This window comes from Moschus berezovskii, chromosome 17 (assembly GCF_049115385.1).
Source record: "Moschus berezovskii isolate FMDL1 chromosome 17, NW_MosBer_1.0, whole genome shotgun sequence".
In the NCBI taxonomy this organism is placed as follows: domain Eukaryota; kingdom Metazoa; phylum Chordata; class Mammalia; order Artiodactyla; family Moschidae; genus Moschus; species Moschus berezovskii.
This window is the reverse complement of record NC_142476.1, coordinates 80,109,675-80,134,026: the sequence shown is the minus strand read 5'-3', so window position 1 is coordinate 80,134,026 and position 24,352 is coordinate 80,109,675. Positions and strand designations below refer to the sequence as shown.

At 42.2% G+C, this 24,352-nt stretch overlaps 1 protein-coding gene across 3 annotated transcripts in view; it reads left to right on the top strand.

Moving 5' to 3' along the window:
• Positions 1–24,352, top strand: part of LOC129551702 (uncharacterized) — a 447,940-nt gene that overhangs the window by 377,065 nt on the left and 46,523 nt on the right. For all 3 annotated transcript variants that reach the window (XM_088845551.1, XM_088845550.1, XM_088845549.1), the window contains exon 4: positions 12,627–12,697. In XM_088845551.1, the coding sequence (XP_088701677.1) occupies positions 12,627–12,697 (71 nt within the window). The remainder of the gene's footprint in view (positions 1–12,626; positions 12,698–24,352) is intronic.

The following is a 24,352-nucleotide window of genomic DNA, read 5'->3' as shown; positions in this document are numbered from 1 at the left end:
AGATTGCCAGGAGAAATATCAATAAACTCAGATATGCAGATGACACCATTCTTATGGAAGAAAGCAATGAGGAACTAAAGAGCCTCTTGATGAAAGTGAGAGAGGAGAGTGAAAAAGCTGGCTTAAAACTCAACATTAAAAAAACTAAGATCAAGGCATCAAGTCCCATTACTTCATGGCATATAGATCGAGAAACAATGGAAATAGTGACAGAATATAGCTTATTTTCTTCGGCTCCAAAATTGCTGCAGACGATGACTGTAGACATGAAATTAAAAGACACTTGCTCCTTGGAAGAAAAGCTGTGACAAACCTACACAATGTACTAAAAAGCAGAGACGTTACTCTATTGACCAAGGTTCGTCTAGTCAAAGCTATGGTTTTCCAGTAGTCATTCATGTATGGATGTGAGTTGGACCATAAAGAAGGTTGAGCTTTGAAGAATTGATGTTTTTGAACTGTTGTGCTGTAGAAGACTCTTGAGAGTCCTTTGCACTGCAAGGAGATCAAACCAGTCAATCCTAAAGGAAATCAACTCTGAATATTCTTTGGAAGGACTGATGCTGAAACTGAAGCCTCCATACTTTGGCCATTTGAAGTGAAGAGCAGACTTATTGGAAAAGAACCCAATGTTGGGAAAGACTGAAGGCAGGAAAAGAAGGGGATGACAGAGAAAGGGGCATTGGATGGCATCACCGACTCAATGAACTCAATGAGTTTGAGCAAGTTCCAGAAGATGGTGAAGGACAGGGAGCCTGGCGTGCTGTAGTCCATGGGGTCACAAACAGTCAAACAACACCAAAGGCTTTTGCAGGGTTCTCAAGTTTATATATATATACAGACCTTCAGTTGCTATTTCTGGTTCTTGCCCCACAGTAACCATTTGTAGATAGCTTTTGGTTTGCTTTTGGGATTGGAATGAAGACTGACCTTTTCCAATCCTGTGGCCACTGCTGAGTTTTCCAAATTTGCTGGCATATTGAGTGCAGCACTTTCACAGCATCATCTTTCAGGATTTGAAATAGCTCAACTGGAATTCCATCACTTCCACTAGCTTTGTTCGTAGTGATACTCTCTAAGGCCCACTTGACTTCACATTCCAAGATGTCTGGCTCCAGGTGAGTGATCACGCCATGTGATTATCTTGGTCATGAAGATCTTTTTTGTACAGTTCTTCTGTGTATTCTTGCCACCTCTTCTTAATATCTTCTGCTTCTGTTAGGTCCATACATTTCTGTCCTTTATCGAGTCCATCTTTGCATGAAATGTTACCTTGATATCTCTAATTTTCTTGAAGAGATCTCTTGTTTTTCCTATTCTGTTGTTTTCCTCTATTTCTTTGCATTGATCACTGAGGAAGGCTTTCTTGTCTCTCCTTGCTATTCTTTGGAACTCTGCATTCAGATGCTTATATCTTTCCTTTTCTCCTTTGCTTTTCGCCTCTCTTCTTTTCACAGCTATTTGTAAGGCCTCCTCAGACAGCCATTTTGCTTTTTTGCATTTCTTTTCCATGGGGATCGGAGAAGGCAATGGCAAGCCACTCCAGTACTATTGCCTGGAGAATCCCATGGGTGGAGGAGCTTGATGGGCTGCAGTCCGTGGGGTCACTAAGGGTCAGACATGACTGAGCGACTTCACTTTCACTTTTCACTTTCACACATTGGAGAAGGAAATGGCAGCCCACTCCAGTGTTCTTGCCTGGGGAATCCCAGGGACGGGGGAGCCTGGTGGGCTTCCGTCTATGGGGTCACACAGAGTCGGACATGGTCTTGGTCCCTGTCTCCTGTACAATGTCACTAACCTCCGTCCATAGTTCATCAGGCACTCTATCTATCAGATCTAGTCCCTTAAATCTATTTCTTACTTCCACTGTATAAACATAAGGGATTGATCAATCCTGGGTGTTCATTGGAAGGACTTATGCTAAAGCTGAAACTCCAACACTTTGGCCACCTCATGCGACGAGTTGACTCACTGGAAAAGACTCTGATGCTGGGAGTGTTTGGGGGTGGGAGGAGAAGGGGACGACAGAGAATGAGATGGCTGGATGGCATCACCAACTCGATGGACATGAGTTTGAGTGAACTCTGGGAGTTGGTGATGGACAGGGAGGCCTGGCGTGCTGTGATTCATGGGGTCACAGAGAGTCGGACACGACTGAGCAACTGAACTGAACTGAACTGGTTTGTCTTTATATTGCTTCACGAGAGTTGATTTATATCTTTATTCCCGATTTGAAAGCATTTTTTTTTAATTTGAAAAGTAGAAGGACTTTCACACACAGTCATGTAGTTGTATGTCCTGGTTCTGTAGTGAGACAGCTGTACCATAGAGGAGATTGCTTCCTTTTGTGCTAATAGACTCAGAGCATAGGACTTCTAGTTAGAAAAATCAATTATTACAAATCTTCAAGGAGACATACTGCAGTATTATAATAAAAATAGAATATGAACTCATTCATATAGTGCTTTTCAGAATATATAACAATTTCACTATGAATTAATTAGTTGATTTTCACAATAATCTTTTGACTTTATCTCCATTTTACAAATCAGAAATTGAAGCCTAGGGACAGAAATGCTTTGTTTGAGCACTTGCAGTTACTTGTCAGCTAATTATTGATGGAGATTAGGGAAGAATTCAAGCTATCTGCCTCCAGCTCCACGTTGTAATGATGCTGCTTCTCAAATTACTTGCAAGTACACATGAAACCCTTGTGCCTTAAGCCGTGTCTTCTGGAGTTGTGTACATCACTCCAAGTAAAATTTTGAAGTAGGAAAGTTTCTACTCCCTTTTTGAAGACTCACAGAACAGAATAACATTAAATCAAGTCTTTGAAAGTTTCTGCACTTTTTGAAATCTGTGTAATGTTGTATTTTAAATGTTTCCTGATTTTATAGACCATAGAACACCACCTCCCCCTCCAAGCCTCCTGACTCTGGACTAACCCTGAAAAGGTGTCAAAACTGTAAGACTTGTTAAAGTGTGGGTGAATGAAATTCATGACAGCTTCAATAAGGAACTATATTTTTTGACATAGACCATGCTTGAGAATTACATTTGGTTTAGATGGACGTCTATGATGTGTCCTGTCAGAAGCCAAATTTTGAACATCAACTGTGTTATAATTTGATCCAGTCAATTCTTTAGCAACTTAATCAGGCCCCATTTTTTTTTTTAAAGACATTTACTGGTAATGTTTTCCTCATAGAAAACTTCACCCATATTTAGTTAACAGACTAACAGGAGAATCTACAGCAGCTTAGAGGTGCTTCTGTGTGTTCCTAGCAACGGGGAAACCGTGACACAGCAGGGCCTCAGCAGGAACTGTCTGCATTTTCTCATCTGTGATGAGGTACGTTGATACTGGAGATAAATGAGTCTGAGATATAAAGAAGGATTTACCCCTTGAAAATATGCTCTGCACTGAAACAGTGGTAAGTGTAGATGTAAGCAGAACAGAACACATGGAAATAGAAAGTCTTCGGTTTTCAGAAAATTTATGTACAGAGTAATAAAGAATGAATACTACAGCTCTTTTAATCCAATTTTCTGTTGATAGTCAGGGCTGTGTTCCCTCCTGTTTGTTTGACCTGAGGCCAAACTATGGTGGAGGTAAGGAAGATAATGGGGCCCTCCTTCAAAAGGTCCCATACATGCACTGCTGTGCTGAGTGCCCTGACCCTGCAGCAGGTCACTGTCAACCCACGATTCTGCTGGAGACTCCTGGACACTCACAGGCAAGTCTGGATCAGTCTCTTTTGGGGTCACTGCTCCTTTCTCCTGGGTCCTAGTGTGTACAAGGAAATCTGTACACATCAAGAGAAAATTGGATTAAAGATTTACTGAGCAAGGCCCCGCCCATCAGAACAAGACCCAGTTTCCCTCTCAGTCAGTCTCTCCCATCAGGAAGCTTCCATAAGCTTCTTATCCTTATCCTTAAGAGGGCCAACAGAACAAAACCCATAATCACAGAAAACTAATCAAACTGATCACATGGACCACAGCCTTGTCTGAATCAAAGAAACAATGACCATGCCATGTGGGGTCAAACAAGACAGATGGGTCATGGTGGAGATTTCTGACAAAACGTGGGAATGGCAAACCACTTCAATATTCTTGCCTTGAGAACCCCATGAACAGTATGAAAAAGCAAAAAGGTATGACACTGGAATATGAACTCCCCAGGTTGGTAGGTGCCCAATACGCTCCTAGATATCAGTGGAGAAATGACTCCAGAAAGATTAAAGAGATGGAGCCAAAGCAAAAACAATACCCAGTTATGGATGCGACTGGTGATGGAAGTAAAGTTCGATGCTGTAAAGAACAATATTGCATAGGAACCTGGAATGTTAGGTCCATGAATCAAGGCAAATTGGAAGTGGTCAAACGGGAGATAGCAACAGTGAACATCGACGTTTTAGAAATCAGTGAGCTAAAAATGGACTGGAATGGGTGAATTTAACTCAGATGACCATTATATCTACTACTTTGAGCAAAAATCTCTTGGAAGAAATGGAGTAGCCATCATAGTCAACAAAAGAGTCTGAAATGCAGTACTTGGATGCAATCTCAAAAATGACAGAATGATCTCTCTTCGTTTTCAAGGTAAGTCATTCAATATCACAGTAATCCAAGTCTATACCCCAACCAGTAATACTGAAGAAGCTGAAGTTGAATGGTTCTATGAAGACCTACAAGACTTTCTAGAACTGACACCCAAAAAAGATATCATTTTCATTATAAGGGGCTGGAATACAAAAGTAGGAAGTCAAGAAACACCAGGAGTAACAGGGAAATTTGGCTTTGGAGTGCAAAATGAAGCAGGTCAAAAGCTAACAGAGTTTGCCAAGAGAACATACTGGTCATAGAAAATACCCTCTTCTAACAACACAAGAGAAGACTCTACACATGGACATCACTAGATGGTCAATACTGAAATCAGATTGATCATACTCTTTGCAGCCAAAGACGGAGAAGCTCTATTCAGTCAGCAAAAACAAGACTGGGAGCTGACTGTGGCTCAGATCATGAACTCCTTATTGCAAAATTCAGACTTCAATTGAGGAAAGGAGGGAAAACCACTAAACCATTCAGGTATGACCTAAATCAAATCCATTTCAATTATACAGTGGAAGTGACAAATAAATTCAAGGGATTAGATCTGATAGAGTGCCTGAAGAACATTGGATGGAGGTTCATGACATTGTACAAGAGGCAGTGATCAAGACCATCCCCAAGAAAAAGAAATGCAAAAAGGCAAAATGGTTTTCTGAGGAGGCCTTACAAATAGCTGAGAAAAAAAGAGAAGCTAAAGGCAAAGGAGAAAAGGAAAGATATATCCATTTGAATTCAGAGTTCCAAAGAATAGCAAGGAGAGATAAGAAAGGCTTCCTCAATGATCAATGTAAAGAAATAGAGGAAAACAATAGAATGGGAAAGACTAGAGATCTCTTCAAGAAAATTAGAGATACCAAGGGAACATTTCATGCGAAGATGAGTACAATAAAGGAAAGACATGGTATGGACCTAATATATAGAAGCAGAAGATATTAAGAAGAGGTGGCAAGAATACACAGAAGAACTGTATGAAAAAGATCTTCATGACCCAGATAAGCATGATGGTGTGATCAATCACCTAGAGTCAGACATCCTGGAATGTGAAGTAAAATAGGCCTTAGGAATCATCACTATGAACAAAGCTAGTGGAGGTGATAGAATTCCAGTAGAGCCAGTTCAAATGCTGAAAGATGATGCTGTGAAAGTGCTGCACTCAATATGCCAGCAAATTTGGAAAACTCAGCAGTGGCCCCAGGACCAGAAAAGGTCAGTTTTCATTCCAATCTCAAAGAAAGGCTCAAAGAATGCTCAAACTACCATACAACTGCACTCATCTCACACGTTAGCAGAGTAATGCTCAAAATTCTCCAAGCCAGGCTTCAGCAGTACATGAACTGTGAACTTTCAGATATTGAAGCTGGATTTAGAAAAGGCAGAGGAACCAGAGATCAAATTGCCAACATCTGTTGGATCATCGAAAAAGCAAGAGTTCTAGAAAAACATCTACTTCTGCTTTATTGACTACGTCAAAGCCTTTGACTGTGATGATCACAACAAACTATGAAAAATTCTGAAAGAGTTGGGAATACCAGACCACCTGACCTGCCTCCTGTGAAATTTGTGTACAAGTCAAGAAGCAACAGTTAGAACTGAACATGGAACAACAGACTGGTTCCAAATCTGGAAAGGATTACATCAAGGCTGTATATTGTCACCCTGCTTATTTAACTTATATCCTGAGTACATCATAAGAAATGCCAAGCTAGAAGAAGCACAAGCTGGAATCAAGATTGCTAGGAAAAATATCAATAACCTCAGATATGCAGATGACACCACCCTTATGGCAGAAAGTGAACAGGAACTAAAAAGCCTCTTGATGAAAGTGAAAGAGGAGAGTGAAAATTTGGCTTAAAGCTCAACATTCAGAAAACTAAGCTCATGGCCTCTGGTCCTATCACTTCATGGCAAAAAGATGGGGAAACAATGGAAACAGTGAGAAACTTTATTTTTGGGCTCCAAAATCACTGCAGATGGTTACTGCCGCCATGAAATTAAAAGATGCTTGCTCCTTTGAAGAAAAGCTATGGCAAACCTAGACAGCATTTTAAAAAACAGAGACATTACTTTGCCAACAAAAGTCCAGCTAGTCAAAGATATGGTTTTTCCAGTGGTCACATATGGAAGTGAGAGTTGAACTATAAAGAAAGCTGAGCACCAAAGAATTGATGCTTTTGAATTGTGTTGTTGGAGAAGACTCTTGAGAGTCTCTTGGACTGCAAGGAGATCCAACTGGTCAATCCTAAAGGAAATCAGTCCTGACTGTTCATTGGATGTTGAAGGTGAAACTCCAATCCTTTGGCCACCTGACTTGAAGAGCTGACTCATTTGAAAAGACCCTGGTGCTGGGAAATATTGAGGGCAGGAGGAGAAAGGGACAACAGAAGATGAGATGATTGTATGTCATCACTGACTTGATGGACATGAGTTTGAGTAAGCTCTGGGAGTTGGTGATGGACAGGGAAGCCTGGTGTGCTGCAGTCCATGGGGTTGCAAAGAGTCAGACATGACTGAGTGACTGAACTAAACTACAGTTCCTTTGAGATAACAGATTATTCTTTATTGTCTCAAATTTTTTGTTATTTTTATTATGATTATTTCTGCTCAACTGACCTGTTTTTTTTTTAAGAATAGAGAATATTCTATTTTGAAAATAGAAGGGGCATTTTGAAAGTTGGATTTTTTTCTCCATTCTTAATTTCTGGAAAATTTTCTTGAGAATTTAAATTATTAAAAAAAAATTTTTTTTTAAGTTGAGAAGAATCTCTGGGGAATAAACTGAAATCACTGTTTTCCTGCATGAATTCTTAAATACAGTGGGTAGTTAATTGTAGGATGAATTTTTTTCCCCTAAGTTAGCTCATCAAGAACCACAAAATAACTGCTTATTAAATACTTTGGATTCTAACAGGCTCTGTGGGAAATGAAATCCAAGTGCAGCGGATTCAAGGTTTATGGTCTCTGCTTTCAAATCGGTGGTATTCTAGTGGGATGACAAGGCACACAACTGTGATAAGATTAGTATTAATACAAGAGGAACTGAGCATTTATTCACTGTGATAAAGCACTAGGTAGATTTTGGACAGCTGTAGGAATTTCTGAGAGAGTGATACACACCTGGAGGAGTATAGTATAGACAGTTTTTGTGATAAGTGTGATATTTGAGTTGAGCAGTGAACAAGGAACCCTTGGGGCGCAGGTGAAGAGAGAGTGCTTTCTGTGCATGGGCGGTGTGAGCAGAGGCAGGCGAAGGAAGACTGTGCGTGACCCAGGAGATGAGGAATCATAGCGTTTGCGTGTGGGACGCCTTGGGGGAAGTTCTGTGGAGAAAACTGTGTACTTGTTGATGCACCAAGAAGGACACATTTCCTCTGTGTAGTACTCATGCTCACAATGTTTAAGCTGAGTCTAACAATCCAAATTATAGCACTTTCTGGAAAACCATTGGCCTGGACTCTTGAAAGATGGCAACATCATGAACTTCAAAGAAGGCTAAGAAACTGTCCCAGGTTTAAGGTGACTGGAGAGATGTGGCCTGTTAATTTAATGCATGACCTTAGGTTGTAGCCCAGAGTGGAAAAGTAAATTAAAAAAACAAAGGACATTATTGGTATAATTGGGAAAATTTGAAAATGAACCATGCATTAGATAATGGCCTTGTATTAATGTCGTATTTCCTGAGTGAGATAATTGTATTATTATATAAGAGAATGCCTGCATTCTTAGGGATGAAGTCTTATGCTGTCTGCAACTAAATTCTCAAATGGGCCAGCAAATGTGTGCACATTCACACACACACATACACACACACACACACACACGAGAAACAAATACAACAAAATCTTAGCACTGAGGAATCCAGACAAAGAGCATATGGGTGTTTCCTCTTACTGTTTTTGCAACTTTTCTGTAGATTTCAAATTTTTCAAAATAAAAAGGGAGAATAAAATAGATCTGTGAACATTTGGATGTTCATAACTATTCACTTGATACTCATTGATCATTTGTTAGTAAATGACCTCAGGGCTATATCACTGGGTTTGTGGTGACTATTTTTGTGGAAGCATTTGCTTTATGATCATTAACATTTTTTAATGTAGTGTGATTGTATTGCAGTCCTGAAAATGACTGGAAAAAATGTGCCATTTTTTTTCACCTTGAGTGGTAGCCTGTGTGACACAGCAGACTTTAGAAATGGCCCTAATCCTCCATTATGAAACATTGTAAAACATCTTATAAGCATTTCACTTTAAGAGTTCACAAAATAGTGTACATTGATTCATTGTGAAATAAATAATTCAATGTTTGCTCAGACACTCAGTCATGTCTGACTCTTTGCAGCTCCATGGACTGTACACCACTAGGCTCCTCTGTCCATGGGATTCTCCCAGCAAGAATACTGGAGTGGATTGCCATTCCCTTCTCTGGGGCATCTTCCCGACCCAGGGATCAAACCTGCTTAAGTCTCCTGCATTGACAAGCGGCTTCTTTACCACTAGCACCACCTAGGAAGCCCAATATACCACTAGCACCACTTGGGAAGCCCAAATAATTCAATATAATTCAATATCTATTTATTATATAGAGCTTCCCTGGTAGCACAGCTGGTAAAGAATCTGCTTACAATGTGGGAGACCTGGGTTTGATCCCTGGGTTGGGAAGATGCACTGGAGGAGGGCATGGCAACCCACTCCAGTATTCTTGCCTGGAGACTCCCCATGGACACAGGAGCCTGGTGGGCTACCAACCATGGGATCACAAAAAGTCGAACATGACTGAGAAACTAAGCACAGCATATTTATTATAGATGTATTGGATGCCTATAACTTGGCCAAGAGCAATTCTTGCCTTCAGGGAACATACACAGTAACCAATCATATATGTTTGGCCAGTTATCTCCAGGACAATCAGGCACTGAGAGATTGGTGATCTTCATCTGCCCCAGGAACGCTGAGAAAGGTGGTGTGATTCTCTGATAACAGTGAGATATGGAGCAACACACTTGGATGAATTGCTTTGCAGTTAAAGATCTGAGCTGCTCCCAAGGAATTGCTTCTTCCAGAAACTGCCAACAATGGATAATTCTTATTTAAGGTTGCATTCTTATTTAAGGTTCCATTTAGTCATTCCATCTGAAAAGTGTGGGCCATGCTAGTTCTTTGGTAATCTGGTCTCTGCTGGCATCTGGAAAGAGTCACTTTTTAAGAAGCTTTCCATCTACTAAGATGATTAATGGGAGTTACTTAAATGGTAAGAGATGTTTTCCTAGTGGGGTTTTTGGGTGTGTGCTGACTTGTGCACCCTCTCACCCTGTGTCCCCATGGTGATCTGGAATAAACATTAGTGGACTGATCAAGTGAGTGCCAAGCTATACCCATGGAACACAACCAAGTTAAATGTTGCATAACCTAAAAACGTGGCTGAGGAAGTGCCACAAGCCAGATAATTCACCTCTTTTATGAGAGTTATCAGTTTATTTCATCTGGTTTTACCTTCCATGGTGGAGGGGGGGAGTTTTAGGATTAAGAAAATTCATCTCCCCATTTCACAAGGTCCAAATGATGCAGCCACAAAATTACAAAGCCACATTGTTGTTGTTGTTCAGTTACTAAGTTGTAACTGAATAACTTAGTTCTTCAGATCCCATGGACTACAGCCCTCCAGGCTCCTCTGTCGATGGCAAGAATACTGGAGTAGGTTGCCATTTCCTTCTCCAGGGTATCTTCCCAACCCAGGGATTGAACCCAAGTCTCCTGCATTGGCAGGTGGATTCTGAGCCACCTGGGAAGCCCAAAGAAACACTGGCATTGTTGCAAACTGAAATCACAGTTCACCTTACTGTGTAAACCCAAAGACCAAAGAGATTTGATTGGGAGGTGGATACAGACTTTGTCTCTTTAGAACATTCAGAACCCTGCTGCTGCTGCTAAGTCACTTCAGTCGTGTCCGACTCTGTGCGACCCCATAGACGGCAGCCAACCAGGCTCCCCCGTCCCTGGGATTCTCCAGGCAAGAACACTGGAGTGGGTTGCCATTTCCTTCTCCAATGTGTGAAAGTGAAAAGCGAAAGTGAAGTCGCTCAGTCATGTCCGACTAGTAGCGACCCCATGGACTGCAGCCCACCAGGCTCCCCCGTCCATGCGATTTTCTAGGCAAGAGTACTGGAGTGGCTTGCCATTGCCTTCTCCGTTCAGAACCCTGATATCCTCTAAATTAAGATGCAGAGAAATATAAAACAAAATGGTAAAATAAGCAAACAAGAAAACCACAATTGTGAGGAAATTTTTCATAGAATAGGATTTCAGGAACTAAGAGGCAGATCAAGTGTTCTGTTGATTGCAAAGCATAGGGTGAACTGACATCGCCTGGCCATGCTGTGGAGTGTCCCCAAAACTAGAACTGTAGTGAAGGCATCCAGTGTGTTTTGAGATAGGATGGTGGTGGTTTAGTCACTAAGTCATGTCTAACTCTTGTGACCCCATAGACGATAGCCCACCAGGCTCCTCTGTCAATGGGATTTCCCAGGCAAGAATACCAGAGTGGGTGGCCATTTCCTACTTCAGGGGATCTTCCTGACCCAGGGATCAAACCTGCGTCTCCTGCATTGGCAGGCAGATTCTTTACTTCTGACCCACCAAGGAAGCCCTTTTTATTGGATATCACATACCAAAGTGGAGAATAAACATGGAAAGTTAGGAAGGGCAAAGTCTAAGGATTTAGGAAAATGATTTTAATCTACACAATATTTATAAAATTATTAAAGAATTTAATTTTGGAATGAAGATACTGGGAACTTCAGGTTGAATAATTAAAACTGATTATTTTCAACTCACTTTCCATACTTATTGGAAATTTATAATGAAAGGTATATGCATATATTTTAAAAGTCATTCTAGAAACCAAGCCTCCATTTCAATGTTAGATTTTGGAAAAGGAACAGCAAATTAAATCCAAAGATATAAAGGGAGGAAAATAATATGATACCACAGAAGATTAAACAGTGGAAACACACAGTCAAAAAAAGATTATTAGTAAAGTGAAACTTGGTAAATTAAAAAGATGAATAAAAAAATGTTGTATTTGCATACACCAGTAACACAGTTAGAAATTAAACTTTAAGAACAAGATACTATTTAAGACAATATAAAAATTCCAAATTCCTAATTCTAGGTGCAAGAACTCTATGTAGAACATTTTAAAACATGTTCTACAAGAATTCTATGTAAAACATTTTCAAAAAAATTCGATATATTGAATTCATGGATTGTAAGACAATTCATCCTTGTAAAGGTGGCAATTTTAACAAAATTGACTGATACCTTTCCATCAAAATCCCAGTAGATATTTGTTGTTTTGGGTTTTTTTTTTTTTGTTGTTAATATGTGTGTGTGTAAATTGAGGACTTCCCTGGTGGCTCAGATGGTAAAGCGTCTGTCTACAATGCGGGAGACCTAGGTTCGAGCCCTGGGTTAGGAAGATCCCCTGGAGAAGGAAATGGCAATCCACTCCAGTACTATTGCCTGGAAAATCCCATGGACAGGGGAGCCTGGTAGGCTACAGTCTACGGTGTGAATTGAAAAAGCAGTTTTCGTTTCAAAGTTGGTAACCAGTTTTCTTATGAGTCTCATATATTATCCCCTGGTATCTTGAACAATTTTTAAATCCCAAGCACTGCATCAACTGCACCTGATGGGTCAGAGGGCCCATCCATGTGTGCCCAGGTCTCTGTGTGCCCAGGCACTAGATGTTGTCACTGTGGTACCAAGGTGCACTTCTGCCTTGTTCTAACGATTCATGGATGGTTTAATTCTTTTCCAGATTAAAACAAATCCATGCATGTGTTGTTGAATAGTTGTGCTTTAAAATTTATAAGGTCTATGGTGGAAAATTGTGCTTATCAATTTTATGAAACTAATAAGCTAAAACAAATGCATCATATTTTAGCTACAGTTTGTTTCCTTACATACTAAGAGTCATTATTCTACTCTTTTCATTGGTGGCTGCCACAGGAAAAACTGAAAAATATGGCTTCTACCCACGTTCAAAAAGCAGACAGACCGAGAATCTACTGCTTTGTCCGGTAGGTACTGATTTTCTACTGTATCTGTCTGCCCTCTAGTGGTTGTAGAACAAAGTCCAAGGAAAAGTTCTGCAGGTCAGAATCAGGTGATTAATTTTTGAGAATATTATTATTATTATTTTAATTTAGCCTGACTTTCAGTGTAATGTATTACTACATTTAGAAATCTGGGACAGGTCAATAGTTTAGACATTGGCACACACTTGTTCAGTGCTCTTAAAGAGTGTTGTCAGGCACACAAGAGTTTTGTTATTGTTTAGTTGCTAACTCATGTCCGACTCTTTTGTGACCCCGACTCTTTTGCAACCCAGTGAATTGTAGCCCACAAGGCTCCTCTGTCTATGGGATTTCCCAGGCAAGAATACTGGGGGAAGAATCCATTTCCTTCTCTAGGGGATCTTCCCAACCAAGGGATCAAACCCACGTCTCCTGCATTGGCAGGTGGGTTCTTTACCACTGAGCTACCTTTTAGCTAAATCCTAAAAGATTCATGTCAATATAATTTATACATTGACAAAGATCATAAAAATGACAATGGAACCAAATGAAAATGATAATTATAGATAAATTGTTTGAGCTCTTACATATTGTGCTAAGCACTTTGCATGTATGATCTGATTTTATCTGCACAGCAGGCAGGTAGCAGGTCACCATTGTACAGAGGGAAACTTGGGCTTAATGTGACTAAGATCAAGTATGTGGTATCACTCATATGTGGAATCTAAAAAATAAAACCATATGGTGAATATAACAAAAAGGAAGCAGACTCACAGGAGAGGGGAAAGGAATGGGGCAAGATAGGGATAGGTGGTTAAGAGGCACAAACTGCTGTGTATAAAACAAATAACAAGGATATATTGTACAATACAGGGCATATAGGCGGTATTTTAAAACTATAAATGGAATATACCCTTTAAAATTGTGATACACTATGCTGCTGCTGCTAAGCCACTTCAGTCGTGTCCGACTCTGTGTGACCCCATCGACGGAAGCCCACCAGGCTCCCCTGTCCCTGGGATTCTCCAGGCAAGATCCCTGGAGTGGGTTGCCATTTCCTTCTCCAATGTGTGAAAGTGAAAAGTGAAAGTGAAGTCGCTCAGTCACGTCTGACCCTTAGCGACTCCACGACTGCAGCCTACCAGGCTCCTCCATTCATGGGATTTTCTAGGCAAGAGTACTGGAGTGGCTTGCCATTGCCTTCTCCGGATACACTATGCTGTACACCTGTAATTTATAATATTGTACATGAACTATATCTCAATTTTAAAAGTTAAAAGAGGTCAAATATAAATACTAATAATAGCTAACAAGACTCTTTAGAGTCCCTTGGACTACAAGGAGATCCCACCAGTATATCCTTAAGCAAATCAATCCTGAATGTTCATTGGAAGGACTGATGTTGAAGCTGAAACTCCAATATTTTGACCACCTGATGAGAAGAACTGACTCATTGGAAAATACCCTGATGCTGGGAAAGGCTGAAGGTGGGAGGAGAAGGGGACGACAGAGGATGAGATGGTTGGATGTTATCACCGACTCAAAGGACATGACTTTGAGTAAACTCTGGGAGTTGGTGATGGATAGGGAAGCCTGGTGTGCTGCAGTCCATGGGGTCGCAAAGAGTCAGACACGACTGAGCAACTGAACTGAACTGAATAGCTAACATCTTTAAAGTAATGTTTATGTGCCCCAAACCCTGTTAAGTGCTTAGTAGGTCTGTATTCGGCGGAAGAGACTCAGCGCTGACCCAAGAGGGCTCCCACCTTCGAGGTCCACTCTGATGCCAGACCACTAGCCTCAGAGGAGTGAAAAATCCGGACAGCAGACTCCGTCTGCTGCTGGAGACCTCCAGTTCCGACACCTTGCCTCTCAGCAGAGGTGGCCGAGCTGCAGGAACAGGGTGTCTTGCTCCCGGTCCTCTGCCTCTGGTGGACAGAACAGGACTCATGCCAGAGCCCTAGGTGCCAGGCGAGCGGTCGGGGGAGAGGGGAGGTCAGCTTCCCGGCCTCAGTGGACCAGCAAGGAGCAGAGGGAACAGGTGGGGTGGATGCGGGGAACCGATCTCATCATCCACAATGTCCTGTCTGTCAAGGCTCCGCAGAGCTCTGTTATTTGTGCTTCTGTATTTTGTAGATGAAGCGGAGAGGCCCCGCAGCTGAAATAATACCTGGAGGGTCAGGAGAGGAAACGGTCCCTCCTTTCTTCCAAAGCACGTGCCTGTCCCACGCTTCCTGATGTGACTGCGTGAGTCAGCGTGCGTTCTAGGTTAGAATAATGTGCGAACGGTGCCCCCCAGTGGACGCATTTTTCTTCATCCTTTTCTCAAGAAGAAACCCACAGGAAGAGAAGTGAATTGAAGATGCTGCTCTCCTGTTCCCTCCTTGGGTGAATTGACTGCCAGGCTTGGGATAAATAGAGAAAAACAAATGCAGCTCTTCTGCTTGGGGTCTTGCAGGAAAAATAAGTATGTTTACTTGCAAGCTTGCCAGGCAGATGGAGCTCGTGGTGTTGCTGGCTCAGTTGGCATTTTTGTAGGAATCTAGAGGGAATCAGAGGCAGTGGGGTACTGGTGAGGGAAGTGGCAAGTGGCAGATACCGTTCCCCTCGGTCCAGCCGGGCTCACCTGGGCGCACCTGCATTCCATGTGCTCTCAGCTTCACAGGGCGGTGTGGATCCACACCAGGCCAGTGTGACCTCTCACCTCCGGAATAAGGACCCTGACAGAGGACCCATCAGGACTGAAAACAGAACTGCAGTATTTTGTGGCAACCTTTGCCGCAGTCATTTCTTCACTGTGCCTTAAGAAAATGCCCTTGACTCCTGTGGATATTCCTGGGCAGCGGACAGGGGGTGGGGGAATCCTGATTCTTGTCTCTTCTGAGGCACAGTTGTTCATGTGTGTGTGTGTATATATATGTGTTTGTGTATATATATATATGTCTGTATGTGTATATATATATGTCTGTACGTGTATATATATGTATGTATGTATGTACACATATTTTTGCAAGACTAGTTGAAAGCATTGTCCTTTGTCCTCATCCAAGAGTACACTGGAAGCAATTTGGGAGCTTAAAAACTGCAAGGAGATCCAACCAGTCCATTCTAAAGGAGATCAACCCTGGGTGTTCATTGGAAGGACTGATGCTAAAGCTGAAACTGCAATACTTTGGCCACCTCATGCGACGAGTTGACTCACTGGAAAAGACTCTGATGCTGGGAGGGATTGGGGGCGGGAGGAGAAGGGGACGACAGAGGATGAGATGGCTGGATGGCATCACCGACTCTGTGGACATGAGTTTGAGTGAACTCCGGGAGTTGGTGATGGACAGGGAGGCCTGGCGTGCTGTAATTCATGGGGTCGGAAAGAGTCGGACACGGCTGAGCGACTGAACTGAAAAACTTCATAAGCTAATGCTACACCAGTGGTGGCTGTAATTTAATGAATCACAATAGAAAGAAACAAAAGAAAGTGAAGTTGCTCAGTCATGTCCAACTCTGTGACCCTATGGACTGTAGCCCACCAGGTTCCTCTGTCCACGGGGATTCTCCTGGCAAGAATACTGGAGTGGGCTGCCATTTCCTTCTCCAGAGGATCTTCCCAACCCAGAGATCAAACCCGAGTCTCCCACATTGTGGGCAGACTCTCTACCCTCTGAATCACCAGGGAAGCCAGAGTGGGGCTCAAAAATGCACATTTTGAAAATTCTCTGGCATGAGGGTGAGCTCACCCTCACTGTGACTCATTAACCTAAAATGTGTTGTCTTGTGATATCTTCATGAGGAACTGATGTCTGACTTGGAGTTGTAATGACAACTTAAATAAGATTAAGTCACGAGTTAGTGAAGTCAGTTTCCTGAATTAGAACTAGCTCGTTTGGATTTTGGACCTGGAGATTTAAAAGTGTCAGAATCAAGGATGTAATATTTGTAGGGAAATTATTTCTTGCCTTTGATAGATACCTGCCATTTTTTAAAAGGGGATGCCTAGAAAATCGCATGGACGGGGGAGCCTGGTGGGCTGCAGTCCATGGGGTCGCTGAGTCGGACACGACTGAGTGACTTCACTTTCACTTTTCACTTTCACACATTGGAGAAGGAAATGGCAACCCACTCCAGTGTTCTTGCCTGGAGAATCCCAGGGACGGCGGAGCCTGGTTGGCTGCCGTCTGTGGGGTCGCACAGAGTCGGACACGACTGAAGCGACTTAGCAGCAGCAGCAGCAGCAGCCTATTAAAGAGCTAAAGTGCCCTCCAGTGGCTAAACTCTAAATTACATTTTAGTGAAAAGATTTATGTGAAAAGGGCGAGGGGAAAGAATTCTTTGGAGTCCAGGGTTTTTAATTCACAATATTAGAAGCTGTGATTTGAAAATGAGGTGGGGATGCCATGCGATGCGTCTTATATCTGAAATATCCTGCCAAAATTGGTGTTAAATTATTTCCACTCCCAAACTTCAGGTGCACTGGGGGTGTGTCTCGCTTCTGATGGTCCATGTTTCACTTATTGTAATCTGGGCTTCCCTGGTGGCTCAGAGGTTAAAGCGTCTGCCTCCAATGCGGGAGACCTGGGTTCGATCCCTGGGTTGGGAAGATCCCCTGGAGAAGGAAATGGTAACCCACTCCAGTATTCTTGCCTGGAGAATCCCATGGATGGAGAAGCCTGGTAGGCTGCAGTCCACGGGGTCCCAAAGAGTTGGATACGACTGAGCAACGGAACGGAATCTGGGCTTAGACTCACTTCCCACTGAAGGGCACCAGGATTATATCTTCTGAGTTGACACAGAAGAACAGTCATGTATTTTTGGAAGTCTTTATTTGTTGATCATGATGATCATGCATTAATTTAGCCAACAAATACTAATCCAGGAGCTCTTTTGTGCCCGTGCTGCTTTGGGCCTTGGGATTCCAGTGGTCCACTAGACAGAAGAGCCTCTGTCCTCAGGCATGTGTGTGAGGTGTGTGTGGAGAGAAGACCAATAAGACCCAAGTCACGCCCCGCTCAGCTCACAATCACCCCTCGATAGTCAGTGCCATCCGTGCAGACCATCTGCTTTGAGGGGCATAAATGTGGGGGTGCTTTAGGATCTGGTGGATGGGCTGGCAGCAGGATCATCAGGGAGAGGCTGAGGTGCTGTTGGAGGGGAGCTATGAAGGAAGTCACCTGAGTGGAAAATGGGGAAAGAACAACCCATAGGGAAAGAGTAGAAGGGGAAGCGCTGAGTGTGTTTCCAGGGAGAGGACAGAAAGCAGAAAAGCCTGTGTGTACACAGTGAGGATGGAGAAGGCAATGGCACCCCATTCCAGTACTCTTGCCTGGAAAATTCCATGGATGAGGAGCCTGGTAGGCTGCAGTCCATGGGGTCGCTAAGAGTCGGACACGACTGAAGTGACTTAGCAGCAGCAGCAGCAGCAGCCTGCAGTGAGGAATGGGGGAATGGAACAAGAGGAGGCCGCTGCCAGACGGCCTTGTTCGCAGTGCTTGTTTCAAGCTAATGAGCCGACCATTGACAGTTTTAATGAGCGAGATGCGAGTGAGTCAGTCGGATTTGCATATGTCAGTCCTGTGCTGTGGGGAGTATTGATTGAATGAGGCAAGAGGAAGCAATAGCAACAGCCCAGGCCAGAGACTGTTTGAACTCAGGTGGTAGACTTGCAGATGCAGAAAAGTGGACAGGTTCAAGTGCACAGGTCTTTGTGGGGAATTGGGCAGGTCTTGTTAATGACTTAGATGTGAAGGTTGAGGGAAGGAGGACAGAGGATGACTCTGCAGTATTTGTCTAGAGTCACTGAGTGGAAGGAAGCATAGTTTATTGCAATACCTGATCCTGGGTGTTCATTGGAAGGACTGATGCTGAAGCTGAAACTGCAATACTTTGGCCACCTCATGCGACGAGTTGACTCACTGGAAAAGACTCTGATGCTGGGAAGGGTTGGGGGCGGGAGGAGAAGGGGACGACCGAGAATGAGATGGCTGGATGGCATCACCGACTCTGTGGACATGAGTTTGAGTGAACTCCGGGAGTTGGTGATGGACAGGGAGGCCTGGCATGCTGTGATTCATGGGGTCGCGGAGAGTCGGACACGACTGAGTGACTGAACTGAACTGAACTGAACCCTGAAGCAGAAGTTGGGATGAAGTGGGAAAGCTCCTTTGGGGCTTGTGACCTTAGAGATGCACATGGCATATTTGCTAGCATGTCAAGAGGCAGCTGGCTGTAAGAATTTAGAGCTCTGGATAGAATTAGGGACTAGGGCTCTACATCTGGCACTCATAATCTAGTCATTCAGTTCAGTTCAGTTCAGTCACTCAGTTGTATCCGAGTCTTTGTGACCCCATGACTGCAGCACACCAGACCTCCCTGTCCATCACCAGCTCCTGGAGTTCACTCAAACTCATGTCCATTGAGTCAGTGATGCCATCCAGCCATCTCATCCTCTGTTGTCTCCTTCTCCTCCTGCCTTCAATCTTTCCCAGCATCAGGGTTTTTTTTTTTTTTCAAATGAGTCAGCTCGTCGCATGAGGTGGCCAAAGTACTGGAGTTTCAGCTTCAGCATCAGTCCTTCCAATGAACACCCAGGACTAATCTCCTTTAGAATGGACTGGTTGGATCTCCTTGCAGTCCAAGGGACTCTCAAGAGTCTTCTCCAACACCACAGTTCAAAAGCATCAATTCTTCAGCAATCAGCTTTCTTTATAGTCCAACTCTCACATCCATACATTACTACTGGAAAACCATAGCCTTGACTAGCTGGATCTATGTTGGCAAAGTAATGTCTCTGCTTTTTAATATGCTGTCTAGATTGGTCACAGCTTTCCTTCCAAGGAGTAGGAGTAAGCATCTTTTAATTTCATGGCTGCAGTCACCATCTGCAGTGATTTTGGAGCCCAAATCTAGTCATAGGCATTATTTAAAGCCATGGAAATGAATGAAATTATCAAGTAAGAGGTTAGAGAAACAGAAGGTGAACTGAAAGTGGGGAAGAAGGGTCAGGTGGCTGCAGTGAAGTCATCAGAGCCGGCTGAGGTGAGACATGGGGAAAAGCAAAAGAGCAGGGGATAAAGGGGAGTGTTTCAAGGCGTGAGTGCAAAGTAGGTGAAATGCTGTCAAGTGTAAAGTGAGAAAAGAACTTTAAAAACGTCTACAGAATTTTGCAACATGGAAGTTTTTGAGTTTGGCAACAACAATTCAGCAAGAACAATGTGAGAGTAAGTCAGTTTTGAACACGTTGAAAAATGATTATGCAACATCATCAAGAAGAGTTGTCAAATAGAAACTTCCAAGAATTGCACTGTAACAGGGGAGCAAAGAAATGGGTGGCAACTTGACCTTCTTCAACTAATTTCTTCCTCCAAATGGGATTACAAAAGGATGTTTTCATAATGGATCAATTGATAAAGACAGCAATAGAAAATTGATGACGTAGTAATGAAGTCTTTGAGAAAATAGCACGGGATGGCAATTAGGTGTGTATGGATGGGCCAGTCCTTAAATAGGAAGGGGACACCTTTACATGGGCAGTAGAGACAGAGCCCATGGGGCCAGGCACAGACTGTGTTCATCTTGAGCTAAGGCCACTTGACCATCTTAAGATCTTGTGCTTTTGAGCTATAAGATCACATTTTTTGCCAAAATTTATTTATACTTTACAAATTTGCATAACATAGGGTTAAAAAAAGCTTTCTTTACTCCGTGACTTTTCAGATTCTTTGATTTGCTCATTTGTATTGTAAATTTCTAGAAGAGAATTTATAGAATGCAACATTCTCTAAACCCATTTAACCATATAAATATTTTCTCCTGAACGATCCTTTGTATTTTGGAAGAAGGTTTTCAAGGAGCATACCTTGGGAGATTCTGAATAATCAAAAGAACTAGAGTTTCTTTATTAAAATTGATTTTTAAAAGGCATTTTTAAAAATTTTGCTTCTCATGAATCCCATTTTTCTAACAGTCACGTAAAATGACGAAAAATTATATGGTAAATATGTGAGCAATATGGTAAATATGGTAAAAATGCTCTTTTTAGCCAGTTCCTGACTTCTTAATAAACTGAACACTAGTAATGTAAGTACTGCCATGTATCGAATATTGACGTAGCTGGATTAATCTCTACCACATGTGTTACTCTTTTCTACTTGCTGTCTTTGTTCTTTGTTCCTGTTTTTGTCTCCTACTATTTTACTGACTTTTTGGTTTTAATTGAGCATTCTATGAGATCCCATTTTTCTGTCCTTTCTTAGGATATCAGTTATACTTATTTTTGAACTTTTTTAGTGGTTGCCCTAGAATCCTCAGTATACACTTATAATTCATCCAAGCCCATGTTGGAAAAGCACCACACCACTTCATAGACAGTGCGAGTGCCTTATAGTAATAAAATAACCCTGTTTCCTCCCTCTAGTCCTTTGTAGCATTCCTTACTTTCATTTCATTTGTATATAAGCACGCATAAGCACACCTGTACATAAAATATATACATCAGCATGTGTAATCAAATACATTGTTGCTGTTATTTTAAACATACTGTTAGCTATTAGACCAATTAAAAATATGAGGAATAAAATTTTTTATCTTCACTGACTCTTCACTGATGTTCTTCCTTTCTTTGGTAGATCCCAGTTTCTGACGTATATTATTTTCCTGCCCTCTAAAGACTTTTTTTTTTGACATTTCTCACAAGACGGGTCTACTTGGCAATAGATTCCCTCAATTTTGGTTTGTCTGTGAAAGTTTTTCTTTGTCTTGCCCTTTTGAAGGATACTTTCAAAGGTTACAGAAATCTCAGTTGGAGTTTTTTTTCCTCTAAGAACTCTGAATATTTCGCTCCATTTTCTTGTTTGCATAGTTTCTGAGATGTTGGATGTAATCCTTATCTTTGTTCCTCTGTAGGGAAAGTGTTATTTTTCTCTGGCTTCTTTCAGGATTTCATCTTTATGTTTGATTTTCTGATAGTTTGAAGATGATATGCCCACATGCAGATTGTGTTGGCATTTACCCTGATGTTTTCTGAGCTTCCTGGATCTGTGTTTTGGTGTCTGACTTTAATTTGGGGAAATTCTCAGTCACTGTTTTTTTCCATTATTTTTATGTTCCTTTCTCTCTTCCATCTCCTGGTATCCCCATTACACGTATGTTATGTATCTTGTGAGTGTCTTACAGCCCTTGGGTATTCTGTTCTGTGTTCTTCAGTCTCTGTTCTCTTTACTTTTCTCTTTTGGAGGTTTCTGTCGACTTGTCCTCAAGCTCATAGAGCCTTTCCTCATCTGTGTATAGTCTACTAACAAGTCTATCTAAGGCATTCTTTATTTCCATTTATCTCTGCTGCTGCTGCTGCTAAGTCGCTTCAGTCGTGTCCGACTCTGTGCGAGCCCATAGATGGCAGCCCACCAGGCTCCCCCGCCCCTGGGATTCTCCAGGCAAGAACACTGGAGTGGGTTGCCATTGCCTTCTCCAATGCATGAAAGCGAAAAGGGAAAGTGAAGTCGTTCAGTCGGGTCCAACTCTTAGCGACCCCATGGACTGCAACCTACTAGATTCCTCCGTCCATGGGATTTTCCAGGCAAGGGTCCTGGAGTGGGTCACCAGTGCCTTCTCTAGCATTTCTTTTCAATTCTTTCTTAAAGCTTCCATCTCCCTGCTGACATTGCTCAGCTGTTCTTGCCTGCTGTCTACTTTGCCCATTTAGCGCCCTTAGCATATTAGTCACAGTTGTTTCAAATTCCCAGTCTCATAACTCCAACATCCTTGCCATGTCTGGTTCTGATGTTTTCTCCTCTTCAGATTGTAGGTGTTTTTTTTTTTTTTTTTTTGCCTTTTGGTATGCATTGTTTTTACCTTGATGGTGAGACATAATGTATCAGGTAAAAAGACCTGGGGTAAGTCAGCCTTAGTAACGTGGTGGTGAGGTGGGAGGGGAAGTGTCCTGTAGCCCTGTGATTAGGTCTCAGAATTCAGTGAGCTAATGCCTCTGGGCTGTGTGTGAGCCTCACAAGTGATCCTGAATTTTCTCTCTCCTCTTAGGTGGGACAGGATGGCTAGAGTGGGCTGCAGGTGGGTATTTCTCTTCCCACATCAGTTTTGCTCTGATGATCCCCTAGCAGGACAGGCTCAGGTTAACTAGTTTCCCCTGAGGGCAGCCCTGTTAAGAACAGAGTGCTCTGGTGTACTCCAGATGGTTACTTTTCCCCTCTCACTGCTGCAGTCCAAGGAGAGTTTTCTCTGATATTTACTGTGGAAGCCTTGTCGAGGTCCTGGAGTTAATGTCCCAAATCTGTAGGAAATGCCTATGACTCTGTTTACCTGGAATGTTTAACTTTCAGCATCGTCCCCACAGAGTCTCCAGCAATTCATTAGTGACACTGGAGTTCCCACCCCAGCATGGGTCCCATGGCTGTTCTGCTCATGCTTTCTGCTTCAGTAAACCATGTCTCCCTGTATGTGACAGACTGTCTTTCTGGTCTCGGGGCAGCATTTTTCCTTGCGTCTTCATCTCTCATAGTTCCAAGAAGAGCTCTTGATTTTTCAGTGTATTCAATTTTTCACTTGTTCTTGGGAGGGAGTGGCAACTTCCAGACTCCTTACATGTGGAACCAGAAACCAGAAATCTCCCCTTTCCTCTAATACTAAACTGTGAATAAAGCTGCATTCATTTAGAAAGAGACATTTAAAATATAGCACAATCAAATATCACCTATACTTTGAGTGCCATATTTAGGATCTTCCAAACTGCCTAATATAATATAGAATCTTCCAAATAGAAGGCATTTTACAAGTACTTATTGAATGAAGAGATAAATGAATGAACTTCCTTTTACCATAACCATTTATTATTTATCCTGAAGTGAGGAATTAAGTATCTTTTAAAAACTGTTTTACTTAGGTATGGCATTGGGTTTTTTTTTTCTTTTTAAGGCTGAGGCAGTTGTAAAATAACTTAATGTAGCTTTTTAAAACAGTGTATTATATAGTATTTTTTCATTTGGTGAAATTTTAACTGTTAATGTTTTTGGCATTGTGCTTTGTACCATTTATTAAGTAAAAATTAAAAAAATAAATAAAAACAGTTTTAATTGAAATACAGTTGACATACAGTATTACTTTAATTTTGGTGTACTGCATAGTGATTTGATATTTGCATATATTATTAAATTATCACTACAGTAAGTCTAGTAACCATCTGTCTTCATACAGTTCAGTTCAGTTCAGTCACTCAGTCGTGTCCGACTCTTTCCGACCCCATGAATCACAGCACGCCAGGCCTCCCTGTCCATCACCAACTCCCAGAGTTCACTCAAACTCATGTCCATCGAGTCGGTGATGCCATCCAGCCATCTCATTCTCTATCGTCCCTGTCTCCTCCCACCCCCAATCCCTCCCAGCATCAGAGTCCTTTCCAGTGAGTCAACTCGCCGCATGAGGTGGCCAAAGTATTGGAGTTTCAGCTTTAGCATCAGTCCTTCCAATGAACACCCAGGATTGATCTCCTTTAGAATGGACTGGTTGGATCTCCTTGCAGTCCAAGGGACTCTCAAGAGTCTTCTCCAGCACCACAGTTCAAAAGCATCAATTCTTCGGCAATCAGCTTTCTTCACAGTCCAACTCTCACATCCATACATGACCACGGGAAAAACCATAGCCTTGACTAGACGGACC